We start from the raw sequence: 14,362 nt of genomic DNA, 5'->3' as shown, positions 1-14,362 counted from the left end.
TGGGGAAAATAGGAGTGTACAGTGTGATTGGAACTGGTAAGGTGAGGGTCACACCAGGTCCCTATTGTCTGTTCTGGTATGATTTTCTATGGCTGGATGCCCTTCCTAACATTAACCACTCCACAGATTATATATATATATGTATATATATGCACATGTGTGTGTGTTCCCTACCATAATTTGACAATCGGTGTTGGTGTGTTTACATCCCCACAACTTAGCGGTTCAGCAAAAGAGACCGATAGGATAAGTACCAGGCTTAAAAGAGAAAAAAAAAGTCATGGAGTCGTTTCGTTTGACTAAACATTATTCAAGGTGGTGCCCCAGTATGGCCACAGACTAATGTCTTAAACAAATAAAAGATTTCTGTTTTGTGGGGGGTGAGGATGAAATACAGTAGGGATACTGTGAGAAGTGGCAGGGAAATCAGGTCCACACTTGACCCCTACAACTGACCAAGTATCCTACAGACATTGAATTTTTTCTTACCTCTCTTACTCTTATTTTAAAGTAGTTCTGGTGGTCCGTTTTGTAAGGGGTCAAATTACCAAACATATCTCGGGTCTCAATCATTAAGGGGTGCGAGGTACCGAGAGTGCATACCACTGTTGAACTGTAATTCATGAATTTGGTCTTTGTGGCATCGATGGCGCCTGGAATAAACCAAAGAGAAGAGAGTAAGACAGGAGAGGAGAAAGAGGAGCAGGGAAAAGGAAAATCAAAAAAAAATCAAGATAAAAAAATATTTAAAAATAAATATAAATTCAATAAAAACTGAGATGTTGTTGTTGTTGTTGTTGCATAACTCTAAGTTAGTCCTTATCAATCAAGCAGACCTGTCATTAAATGTTAAACCCACTTGTGACCACCCTGCCATCTGTATATATATATATATCCCATATGTATGGTTGTGTGGTTAGGGAGCTTGCTTCCCAGCCACATGGTTCTGGGTTCAGTCCCACTACATGACACCTTGGGCAAGTGTCTTCTGCTATATCCTTGGGTTAACCAAAGCCTTGTGACTGAATATGGCAGATGGAAGTTACCATTGTATAAGTGCTTCTGCCTCCTAACACACACACGTGTGTGTGTGTGTGTTATGTTTTATAGACATATTTTCAATTATGAATTCGAAGCCATGCTAGTGTTACAAACATTATTGACCACACGTACTCAATGTATGTCTTTTGATTGTTCTCAGGTACGCTGTGGTTTAAGCACAGTGAGATGACCCCCCTCAAAGCAGTGGGTGTTAAAACACCTGAAAGTCATAGATAGGTGAGACAACTTGCCCATAATCCCTTTCAAGAGCAATGGATATCAATAATCTTCCACTTTTGTGGCTTATCAACATCACATACCTGAATTGAACACACATACACACACAAACACATGCACACATACACACACAAACTACTTACCTGGCTGGAAAGACTTTTTGAAAGGGCTGCCTTTGATATGCATAAATCCAACCAAGACAGATATGAGGTATTCTCCGGAACGGTGAACTGTGAACGACACCCTCGCCTCATTTGACTTTTCTGGTTCTTCACTGCCAAAATCAATTGTTGTGGTCACCTTGGCACCAAGGTGTAAAATTTCAACAACAATGTTGTCGTAATTTGACACTGGGTAAGGTTTACCGTTTTTTTGATAAAACTGCTTGAGTGTAATTTTTTTGGTTGTTGTAAAAATAAGAAAAAAGAAAAAAATTAAGAGAAATCATCATCATCATCATTATCATCATCATCACTATTGTTTTCAGGGCATTACACTATTGTTTCAGTTTTGTGAACTTATTAGCCTGTTTATATTCACTATTTGGTTCTGATTTGGCATTTAAAAATATTCCTGGTTCCATTAATATTTCAAGATTAGTCATTTTTTCAGCTGTGCAGAAGTCACATCATGTGCTGCCATTTACACGTAAGCCTTTATGTAAATGACAGCAAATGATGTAACTCTGCATAACTGAAAAACAAAAAAAATATTCCAGAAAAACTTGCTCCAATTGGGTAAATATTCAAATGCTAAATTGAAAGCAGTTTATGCTATGCAACTTGACACTACATCCATAAATGTGGAAACAGTTTTCATTGATAACTAAATCAACACACACTCGTCCTTACCTTCACAGTAAAGGTCATTGTTTTGCCAACAAACTGTGGCTCTGTCCAATCCCAAATGACTCTGCAAGACTGAGGCGCTGGATACTTGCCGATGAAGAAGTCCAGAAATCTTGTCTTGCTGTTTGGCGTGGTCTGAAACCAGGTCACTGTTCCATACAATGACATCATAGCAAGGCCCACAATAGCTGAAAACATCAACCAGACTGGAAGGAGAAATAACAATAAGGATTTAGAATATTTATAATATGGTTGCCTGTGAATAAGAATCTTAAAGATCTTTCTAATGAATGGAAAAACACAAAACAAAAGCACAAGCAAACATTTATATTCTGTGCATCACATTCTTTGCTCTTTGGTTTGGAGATCAAACATCTGACCTGACCGAGATTTATCTAGAAATGATTATCTCCCTTACAATAACTGGCCACTCGGGCACGCCACGTGTTTGGTTTAGAATATAAAAATAGTGAGAGCAGCGAATGAATTTTTTTCCAAATTTTGTTGCTTTAACGTCCACATTTTTATGCTGGCATGGGTCAGACGGAATTCATTGCAGCAGATTTTCTATGCCTGGATGCCCTTCCTGTCATCAACCCTCACATGTTTTCAAGCAAGGTAATGTCCCCCACACCCAATGACCAGACAGGTTTTTCATGGAAGACTGGAAATGAAGGACACTGCTTGTATGACTGTAACATTTGTTTTACAACTATCATGGGATGTCAAGTCAGATACACACATGCACACACAGACACGCATGCAAGCACACACACACATGCGCATGCAATCTTACACATACACATGTGCATGCAATCTCTCACACACACATGCACATGCAAGCACACACACACACACACGATGTGCTTCTTTCAGTTTCCATCTCCCAAATCCAGTGCATACATTGGTTAGCCAGGTACCATAGTAAAAGACATTCGTCCAAGGTGCCATACAATGGAACTGAACCTGAAACCACACAGCTGGGGAATTAATTTCTGACCCTGACACAGCTATGCCTACACCTATACGCCGCAGTCCCCCATAGTATTACAGATTAAAGGGTTCAGACATGAAAACAAAACCAGAAAAGAGCAGCAGTCGTTCTTACCGAAAACAACCCAATAACGGTAAATACTTCCAAGTTCTTTCTTCTCTTTCGCCCTGAGATCAGCAATTGCTTTCTTAAAAGTTAAATAATCCTTTTGGCTGCGATCATGTTGTGTGATCATGCGAAGGTGTTCATCTTTTAACTGGTTCAGGTGGGTGAGATTCTCGACAGACAGGGCTTTTAAACTATAAAAGAGGGGAGAGATATTAATAGTAATAATGTTAACAAGGTTGCTGACAATGATGACAATGACGACAGTGATTTCAATCACGAGTACAGATTTTGGAGAGAGAGAGAGAGAGAGAGAAGAATGGAACCCAATATTTCACAGGTACTTTATTTGCTGAGTTCAGAAGAGTAAAAGACAAAACTGACTTCGACAGGATTTGATCTGGGGGCAGAGGGCCCCAAGCAAATACCGCTGAAGGTAGAGGGTCTCCAAACAAAAATGGCAAAGCATTTTATCCACTGTGTTAACGACTCTACTAATTTGTTCAACTTATTGTGTTAGGAAAGTGCAACCAACTCACCTGGAAAAGTAGTTAAGGAGTCCCCGAGTGTGTAACCACTCCTGCAGTTGTTTCTCACCTTGCAGCAGGTTAATGGCCCTTCGGATCTTCCCCAGTTCCAGTGTGGAAAGGACTTGGAAACTTTTATGTTTCTTTTCATCGAAGGCAGCAAACTGGTCAAGTGAAGAGACGCCTGGGGGTTACGAAAATAACGAAGAATAATCAATTATTAATTACACATAATTATTATAAATAACCAAAATAACCAGTTGTAATTATGGACACACTGACACACAAGCACAAAGTATGATGAGTGGATTTGGTAAATGGAAACTGAAAGAAACCTGTCATTCATTCATACATACATAGAAACATACATGCAAACATACATATATATATATAAATATGGATGTGTGTGTGTGTGTGTGCTGCAGCTTTTCTACCATGTGACAGTTATAAAGATATTTTATTTGGCACCAGAGACACTAAATTGTTAAATGTAAAATTGTTGCCATCTGCTGACTAGGTTGGGGCTGAGGCCACAATATTATACAAAGGAACACCGTATCATCTGTTACTGTCATAATTGGAATGGTAACGAATCAAGGTAGGCCGTACAAATTCCAACATGTTCAACACCAGGTGTTGACATTTCTTCAAGGAATGTAAAGAACAAATTCGATCTGAAAAGTTTTTCATTTTTATGAGAGACAGCTCAAGTACATATGGCACACACACACACACACACACACACACACACACACACAAACACACACATACAGAGATGTGTGTGTATGCTGGCATGGAACATATATATAATACACACACACACACACATATATATATGTACATACATATAACAAATTCGATTTTAATATAAATTTTTTTTTTTATGACAAACAGCTTGAAAGATGGTATATATATTGCTTTCTCTCTATATAGGGGTCACACACACACACACTGGTGATTACATATATGTTGCAAATTTGATTTTAATACAAGTTTTTCATTTTTGATAAACAACAGCTGGAACGAGAGGACCTGAACGAGGGGACCTGCATGCTAGACATATACTCTTTCAGTTATAGGCTTTTGATTTTTTAAACTAGAATGTCTTGGCTTAAATCCCACAAATCGCTACTGACACCTAAATTACCATTTGTATGATGCAGCTGACTGGGTTTGTAGGGGTTCAATCTTACAGCGTGCACCTTGAGCAAGTATCTTTTACTGTGGTCCTGGGCCAACCAATGCCTTCAGAGTGAATCTGGCAGACAGGCATTTTGAGAGACTTGTTATTTGCATGTGTGTGTGTGTGTGTGTTTGATCCCCTATTGCTTGATAACCAGTGTTGGTTTATTTATGTCCCTTTAATGTAGCAGATCGATAAAAGGATCTAATAGATTAAGATCTAGACTTTAAAAAATAATTCCTGGGGTAACCATTCCAAGGCAGTGCTCCAGTATGACCTGCAGTCCAGTGACTGAAACAAGTGAAAGAGTAAAAGAACGCTTGTTCACAGGAAAATGGTCGAATAATTAATGCACTTATTGCCTTCCATAACATTGTAAAATTTTTCTTTTCTTTTTTTTCCCCTTAAATATATTTTTCTACATCTTTGCCTCTTGTGGGTCAGCCACAATCAAATAATCGTTTGTTTATCCCTGAATAATAAAGTTTATTTTGCAAATAAAGAGAGGCTGCAATTACAAACCACAAATCAACCGAAATAACAACTATTTGAAGTAAAAAAAAGTAAAATATATTCATTTTTTTGTTTGTCTTGCTTCCTTTTCAAACATTATTTTATTGTTGTTGTTGGTCGATGGTGTTTACTTGAGAGAAACGAGAGATTAACATGAAATACGATAAAAGACAATAACACAATAGGAGAAGGGTTACGGCCTAAAATAAGTTGTTGTTTATCATCGTTATTATACAATAAAAAAGTAATAAAAACATAACGAATCAATGAAAGACATGGGAGTAACATGGAAATGGATAGGAAAAAGAAAAAATCTGAATACACACCCACACCCAGCCACCCACACACGCTTACAGTTATACATGTGTTAAAACATATTGCAGGCAACATTTGTCTGAAAAATAATTGGCATAAAGAATTGGACGGGGATGGTGGGGGGGTATTAAATAAAATAAAAAAAGAAACATGCAACAGCTCTTACTGTCTGTCTGTCTGTCTCTCACATACACACACACATATATATGGAAAGAGAGATATCTCTCACTCTGTATATACACACACACACACACACATATATACACATACATACATACATACATATATACATACATACATAAATACATACATAAATACATATATATAGAGGACATAAACACACCAACACCAGTTGTCAAGCGATGGGGGGGGGGATCAAACACAGACAAATACATGCGTACATACACATATATATATGATGGGCTTATTTCAGTTTCCATCTATCAAATCCACTCAAAAGGCTTTGGTTGACCCAAGGCTACAATAGAAGACACTTGCCCAAGGTGCCAGGCAGTGGGACTGAACCTGGAACCATATGGTTGGGAAGCAAGCTTCTTACCACACAGCCACATCTATGTCTAGTTTAATAATAATAATAATAATCCTTTCTACTAAAGAGACAAGGCCTGAAATCTTGTGGGGAGGGGCCTAGTTGATTACATCGACCCCAGTGTTTCATGGGTATTTAATTTATCAACCCCGAAAGGATGAAAGGCAAAGTCGACCTCGGCGGAATTTGAACTCAGAACGTAACAGCAGTCGAAATACCGCTAAGCATTTTGCCCGGCGTGCTAACGCCTCTGCCAGCTCATTGCCTAATTTGGAATGGTTTCTACGGCTGGATGCCCTTCCTAAAACCAACCACTCCAAGAATGTAACGGATGCTTTTATGTGTCACCAGAATGGGTGCCATTTGCGTGGCACCGGCATCAGCCATGACTATGGTTTCCCGTGGCTTGGCAAAAGGTCTTGGTCACTCGTCATTGCCTCCATGGGGCCCATCCTGTGCCAGTGTTGCACAAAAGCACCCAATACACGCTGTAAAATGGTTGGTGTTAGGAAGGGCGTCCAGCTGTAGTAACCTTGCTAAAACAAAAAAATTGAGCCTGGGAAGTTTATTTTGGAGCCATGTGGGTTCTGGGTTTGGTACCACTCTTTGGTATATTCTACATTTTTTCTAAAAGGAATCAATAAAATTAAAATAAGTATTGGCATCGACAGGAACAAGGAAAATCCTTAGGAAGTTGTGCCCCAGCATGGTCACACTTCAGTTCCTTTTTTTATAAGAGCAATAATCCTTTTGTGTTTGCTCTTCAGTTGCACGAAGGTAATCAAAATAACAAATATCAAGAAATTGGACCAAAGTATAAAGTCCAAAACCAAACAGCAGAAAAGATAAAGATAAACAGAGAAGAGTTGTGATCAGACAAGAAGATAACATTCCCGTGAAGTCACAGGAAGGCTTCTTGGCTGATTGCTGCTATAAATCTGCAGATCAAAACACTACTCCACCCTGTGGCTGCCATTTCTACAGTCAGAGCAGTGACCTCTGTGTTTCGCAGTGCCAACTAGTTTGTCTGGGCTATCTTCACTAAGGCACTCTCAACTTATTATTCCACTTTTCTCTTCTTATCAACCTTATTCTGCTTCCACTCTGACCAGGACGCACGTCAAGGACTTTGTCCTCAGAATGGATGTACTCTTAAAAATCTAAACCACATTAATTCCACTAGTCCCCTACGGTGAGCAAAAACTACGGGCACGGCCCATTTGTCCAAAACATTATTTTACCGTCCACCTTTCCCTGCTTGCAGCAGTCGGATGGAGTTTATTGAGGCAGGTATTTGATGGCCAGGTGCCCTCCCTGTCACCAACCCTTACTTGTAATATTTCCCTTTGGCCTTGGATGTTCTCGGAGAAAACAGGGAAAAGAATGACATTCATTTACAACAAATCAAGTGATATGAAGAGAAAGAGAAACACACAGAGATACAGAGAGGGAGAGAGAGAGAGGGAATCTTAGGGTGGTAGTTTGAGGCAGATGGGAAAGAGGCTGGCCCCAGTATGTTGGCAGTGTTTAACTACCAAGTAAAGTTATTATTATGAGAGGTGACTAGGTGGGAGGTGAAGGTTGTTAAGGCCAGTGGTGGAGGGGAGAGTAGCCGAGAGTATAAATATGGCAACAGCTTACACTGTTGCACTGAAGACATTTGGAGATAATTGATAATTTAGATGGCTAACAGTTTTTACTTGTTATGAACACTAATAAATCATTAATGCATGATTATTTACCAACGAGAAGAATATCAGATCTCTCAGCTAGCTCTGTGTCATCACCATCATCATCACCACCACCATCATCATTATCATTCAAGGTCAGTTTTCCATGCTGGCCTGGGTTGGACAGTCTGATAGGAACTGGCAAGAGCAGAGAGCTGGACCAGGTTCCAGTTGTCCGTTTTGGCATGGTTTCTATGGCTGGATGCCCTCCCTAATGCCAACCCCCTTTACAAGGTGGACTGGGCACTTTTCATGTGGCACCAGCACCAGTGCTTTTCATGTGGCACCACATGTACACACACACACATATAAAAACCCTGACTGTAAACAAAATAAGAGACAATACGTGACATTAATTAAATAAGTTCAGAAACATGGAATAAATGCACAAACGGAAAACAGACGCAACTGATAAGGACTTGGCAACCTTCTGTGTCTGTTTTCTGTTGGTGCATTTCTTATCTGCTTTTTTTAACTTATAGTAGCCCCATTGTCCCCTACTATGAAGCTGACCCCACTCTCTCAGGGTTTGTAGTCCTGTGAACTGCATGGTGACCTTAACAGTACATGTGGCACAGTTGCAAAGGGGTCAGGGGTTATTGCTTTGAATTACTCATTCATTGTGTTATAACTTTGTGATTTTGATGATGTGGTGTTATAGTTTTAACATGACATTGTAGGGTAGGTGTGAGAGGCCAGATCTGGTCAATTTGAACCTAAAACAGGTAGAGTATTCTGACCGGATATGACTGGTTTCAGTGCTAAAGGGCTAAATTATAACCTTCCATCAAAATTCTATGCTAATTGGTTCCAGACTCCAGCTTGATAATGAGAAAGTTAAATTAATAAATCCTTCGTTATTTTAATAATTAACTCAAACAAAGGCAGAAATACAAAATAAATACAAAACAAAAAGGTTAAGAATATATCTCCAACAATTTATATGATTTCAATCTGTATGGTGACAGGTGGAGCCACTCGGCTATGTGTGTACATGTACGCACACAGACAGACAGAAACACACACACACAGAGTGTTTATAAAAGCTAACAAGGAAGCTTCTTTATGGTTATTTGACCTGCTAAAAATAGTAGCCCAATGTCCCTCAAATCACACCCTGACCATTTTAAAGAAGAAAAAGTAGCCACTTATTGGATAAAGTAGTCTTAAGCACACAATACCTGTTAAAATAAGGACAGTGATGACCACAGGTTAGCAAGCTTTGGACAATGACTGAACAGACTGGATTTCAATGCTTCTAAAGCTACAACCCACAGCTGAATGATGCCTGGGTGGGGCAGTGGAGAGGTTATGAATCCAACATGTCAAATATAGCAACGTTTGTGACGGTTGGTGTATTTCTGTCAAATCAAAATACACAAGTAGCCAACCTTTGACCTACAACCTTTGACCTCAGAAGAATTATATTCCTCACCCAACATGGTGTCTTCTATGCAGTAGCTTGACCTGTCATGAAATAGCAACCAAAACTCTTTGAAATTACACACAACTGTTTTGAAACAAGAAGGACAGACAAAGGGTCTGAAGGGAAAAGAAAAGATGGAGTGGTTATGGTTTTTCTTTTTTCTGTTTTATCCTTTTACTTGTTTCAACATTGGACTGTGGCCATGCTGGAGCACCACTTTGAAGAATTTTTAGTTGAATGAATTGACCCAAGTACATTTTCTTTTTAAGCCTGGGTCTTTTTCTCTTAGTTTCTTTTGCCAAACCAAACACTGGCTGTCAAGTAGTGATGGGGGACAAACACAAAGGCACACACGCAATCTGAAGGGCTTCCACACAGTTTCTATTCACCAAATTCACTCACGGGGCTTTGGTTGACTTGGGGCTACAGTGGAATACGTTTACCCAAGGTGCCATGCATCGGGACTGAACCTAAGACCACATGGTGGTAAATTGAGCCTTTCAACCACATGGCCACGTTTGTGCTTATTTGAAGTAAACACTCGAAAACAATGGCATTGGTTTAAACAAGAACCAGCACACAGGTGAAAAGCACTTGTGCTGGTCCCACTGGTGCAATATAAAAAGCAGCGAGTACACTCTGTAAAGTGGTTGGCATTTGGAAGGGTATCCAGCTGTAGAAACCATGTCAAAAGAGACAAACGGAGCCTGGGGCAGCTTTCCAGTCTCGCCAGCTCCTTTCAAACCATCCAACCCATGCCAGCATGGAAAACAGATGTTAAATGATGATAATGATGATGATACACACACACACACACACACATATATATAAAAGAAGTTGGAAATGAACCGGGATTTGTTTAGATTTTTTATTTTTAAACGTTTAAAGACTTCACCAGTTCCACTGATTTCTATGATTTTCACAAGTTGAGATAGTAAGACATGCAGTCATGCTGCAACCGTCTTGCTTCTGACTGGAGTTTAAAAAATTTTCTTGTTTCTAATCTAATCTAAAACAATACCCAAAGTTAATTCTCACAACCAGACCACCAGCTGTCAAGGCTACCCTAAATGCGATTAAATACAAGTCTTTCTTTGCAAAAAAACAAAACAAAAAAACTGTCCAATTTTAATCCAATCTCGCAAACTAATAATCTCTCGCAGCACAATAACTTGCAAGAGACGATTAATTGAAGCACGGGCTCTCGTCCCGTCCCCGCCAAATCACCGTTCTCCATTCCAAACAACTTCTTGAACTTTAACCCCGAAAAGCCTACGACACTGATCAAACTTCCTCCGTCACCAGGTGGAAGTCGTAACCCTAAGCTGCCAAACCCCCAAACGAACAGAACCCTGACCCGTGTCCTGAAAAACTCAACTGTACTTACCTGCTGATGACAATAAGTCCGTGTACTCGGCAAGTCTGTGTTTCTCCAACCAAACGGACAGGTCGCTGCCGTCATAAGGATACTGCTGTTGATGATGATGGTAATAATCATGATTGTGATGGTGATGATTATTATACTGTCCTTGCTGCTGGCCATCGTCTCGTTGGTGACCGTCATAAGATTCTGCTAACATCTGTTCCAACCATAACGATGTACACAGCACCAACAATAAAAACTGTCTCTTGTAGCCGTCTGCCATCTCTTACACGCTGTCTTTGTTTCTTCTCTTCTTTCCGTTTATTTGGATCGTTATTGTGTTTGCGTACGTTTTACTGGCTCACTTTGTAGCTGTGTTGTTGGGTTAGCACCAGTTCAGTTCTGATTTAAAACACATTTTAACCGTGATCATCCCTTTTTTTTTATGGCCACATTATTTTGTATTTCCTTCCCTTTCGCTTGATAGAAAAAGTCGGTAGAGTGTGATATATCGGAAATTCAACAGCTATTTCTAGTAAGTCTAGTGACCATATAGATGTGCCTTCATTGGTTTCATAGTTTATTTAGTTTGTGTATGTATGTATAATATAAAATAGATTGTCGGAGTTGTTAATAATGGATGTATACATCAAAATGCAGTAATATGCTGTTATCGGTGTGTGTCTGAGAGAGAGAGAGTGTTTGTGTGTATAATGTTATTGATACATTCAGTGTATTATTGTAGTTTTGTGTGTAAACAGACAGGTAGATACGTGCGTATGTATGTGTAAATGTTTATTGTTGTTAATGTGTGAATGTATGTGCGCGTGTATATATATATATATAGTGTGTGTGGTGGTTTTGTTTTAATGAAATTGTGTCTGTTGGTTATGTCAGACAGAGTGGGGGGGTTTTTTCTGCTAATGTTCCGAGTTATGGCCAGTTGCTATTATCAATCATGTAAACAGCTGTATTGGAAGAACTGTATAGAATAATGTCCATGCCTGACCAGACGAACTGTGCTGTAACGTCATGTCTGAATCTCGGTGCCATAAAATGGTAATACAATTAGGAGACGTGCTGGTGGTGGTGGGGAAAACGTAATCCCCGTTTGTTACTGAAGAAGCAACAGTTACTCTCAGACTCCCGTTGCTCAACTGCCTTACCTTCATTACACAAACATATTGATATATAATATCAGATATATTTTATATACCCACATATATATATAGCATGCTTCGTGTCCGTTATCACAGTAATATTGCGGTAAGCTGCTTCTGTATCCGGAGTAGTAATGTTGTTTGGCTGCGGTCAACCCCAATCTAAAAGATCAATGGTCAAAGGCGATTTACCTATCATCATTCCGTCTTAATTTTTCCAACCACAATTTAATGGAAGACTACTTTATCCAATGTCTTTTTTTTTCTTCTTCCAAATGTGAAATTTGAGGATAATTTGGTCGTTACATCTAGCAGTGGGAGCGGATACGTAGAGGTTGGCACGGTTAGTTCCTTATAGTTATTATTATTATTATTATTATTATTATTATTGTGTTGTCCTCGTTGCAGGTTGTTTCACTTTTCAGAAAATTAAATTCAAATCTTTCTTGTTCCGTGTTTGGTTGCTGTTGTTTCTAAAACATTCGTTCTTGAAAATTTCCACTACTTCAGGATTCGTGTCTGTCTGTTTGTCTGCATATGTGTGTGTGCGTGCGTGTATGTGTGTGTGTGTGTGTGTGTGTGTGTGTGTAAATGTACTTCTATCTCTTCCTTCGTTTCCGTCTTGACAAATATTCTTTCTGTTGTTGTTAAAAGTATCTTTGTTCTTCTCACCGCAAGTTAAAATCCTTGATACGGAAGAAGGGTCATCATTTTGTTTTCCCCCCCTGAAATCTTCCAAATATCTTCTTAGCGTTATTAAACACGGTCGTTGTTCCCCCAAACGATATCCATGCCGATCGTATTGTCACAAATAAAAATCCTTGTTGTTTGCAAATAACGTTCTTGTTGCTATTGGTATTTTACAAATAAGTGTTCTTTCTCTTCTTCTTCTTACAACTGCTGCAGATGTTGATGTTGTCGATTTCACAGCTGCTGCTACTGCTCTTTAAATTACTGCCGTTGCTGTTGTTGCAGTTGTTTATGTTGGTGTTGCTGCTGTTTCTGCAAACATCACCAATGGAGATAATGGTCTTCTTTACTTCTTCCTCCTCAACTCACGTTCGATTCTCTTTCGTCTTCCTCTTCTTATTTGTAATCACATTACTACTACTACTACTTTCACCACCGCCACCACCACCACCATTATTATTATTATTATTATTCACTTCAGGAATCAGTGCAGCATATCTGTCACTGCAGCACATCGTCTTGCACCAATCGCATTGTTGTTGTCCAGTGTCTCTGGGTATCCTTTCTGATACACCACAACCGCCGCCATCATAATTCCTTCTAAACGTGACATATAAACATGCTTTATCTCCGTCTTTTATGTTTCATGTGTGTGTGTGTGTGTGTGGATTTCAGATATGCATTATGGAGATTCATGCATGCGATCGAAAGAAACAGATGATTCGTCACATGCGATCGTTCAGCCTACAGCAAAAGATGAAACATGTATATGGACAAAAACAAAAAGGATTATATATACACGTATATATACACGTATATATACACGTATATTTATACGTGGAACAGTGTCTATAAATACGCGTGTGTGTAGCTATATATATGTGTATATCAGAAAAAGTCTCTTCAATAAAATATATTATATATACTGTATACACAAAATATTTTTTAAAGCGAAACTAAGTGTACCGGGCGGCAAAACGGGAGGATTACTGATTCGGTGTTCGGTCCCAAACACGACAAAACCATCAACTTCTTGGCCTAGAACCGATCCCTGATCGCAGGATGACTTAGTGACGTCATACGTCAGTGAGACGGTGCGTGTTTTGGGAAGTTTGCCGGTTACCGAACCCGGTTGACACCCCTCACAAATAATACCGGATCTCTCTCTCTCTCTTTCACTCATTCTTTATATGTATCTATCTATCTATATATATATTTTTCTCTGTCTCTATCTATATAGTTCTTTCTTTCACTCTCTCTCTCTCTCTCTCTCTCTCACACACAATATCTATCTATGTGCGTGCTTCTCTCTACCTGTCCTCCGCACATCTACGAACCATACCTACCAATCGTCGAATACATTACTCTAAGATGGTCGAATGGAACCAACGAGAGATTTTGTGTGCAATTGCTCGAACTGCTAGAAATAGCAGCCTAATCCACCACCCTTCCTTCTTCTAACATTGACTCTGCCGTCAAATGTCTTCTCAATCAAGGATGAAATGCGAGTTAGACAAGATGGATAAATGGATTGAAAGGTAAATAAGTAAACAGATCAACAGACAGTATTATATAAACACATAATGAAGACATCGATAGATTGTTCGACAGGTATTTGGAAAGATAAGTAGAGTTGACTGGTCGATTGACTGAGAGACCAGTACATAACCTTTACAGCCC

General features: G+C 39.3%; 1 protein-coding gene across 2 annotated transcripts in view; it reads right to left on the bottom strand.

The window, feature by feature from the left end:
- The window catches only part of LOC106876093 (apoptosis-resistant E3 ubiquitin protein ligase 1), a 22,952-nt gene extending 9,086 nt beyond the window's left edge, over window positions 1-13,866 (bottom strand). Inside the window, exons 1-6 of one of the 2 annotated variants that reach the window (XM_014924501.2) lie at window positions 10,857-13,866; window positions 3,765-3,936; window positions 3,235-3,419; window positions 2,130-2,332; window positions 1,422-1,659; window positions 490-653 (exon numbers count right to left, since the gene is read on the bottom strand). In XM_014924501.2, coding sequence (XP_014779987.1) covers window positions 490-653; window positions 1,422-1,659; window positions 2,130-2,332; window positions 3,235-3,419; window positions 3,765-3,936; window positions 10,857-11,115 — 1,221 coding nt within the window. In that variant the 5' untranslated portion in view covers window positions 11,116-13,866. Of the gene's footprint in view, window positions 1-489; window positions 654-1,421; window positions 1,660-2,129; window positions 2,333-3,234; window positions 3,420-3,764; window positions 3,937-9,224; window positions 9,300-10,856 lie in introns of those variants that run through there. The other variant, XM_052975895.1, reaches the window with a different exon arrangement.
- Window positions 13,867-14,362: the final 496 nt, after the last annotated feature.

Source organism: Octopus bimaculoides, chromosome 23, assembly GCF_001194135.2.
Source record: "Octopus bimaculoides isolate UCB-OBI-ISO-001 chromosome 23, ASM119413v2, whole genome shotgun sequence".
In the NCBI taxonomy this organism is placed as follows: domain Eukaryota; kingdom Metazoa; phylum Mollusca; class Cephalopoda; order Octopoda; family Octopodidae; genus Octopus; species Octopus bimaculoides.
The sequence above is the reverse complement of the archived record's forward strand: the minus strand, read 5'-3'. Positions and strand labels throughout refer to the sequence as shown.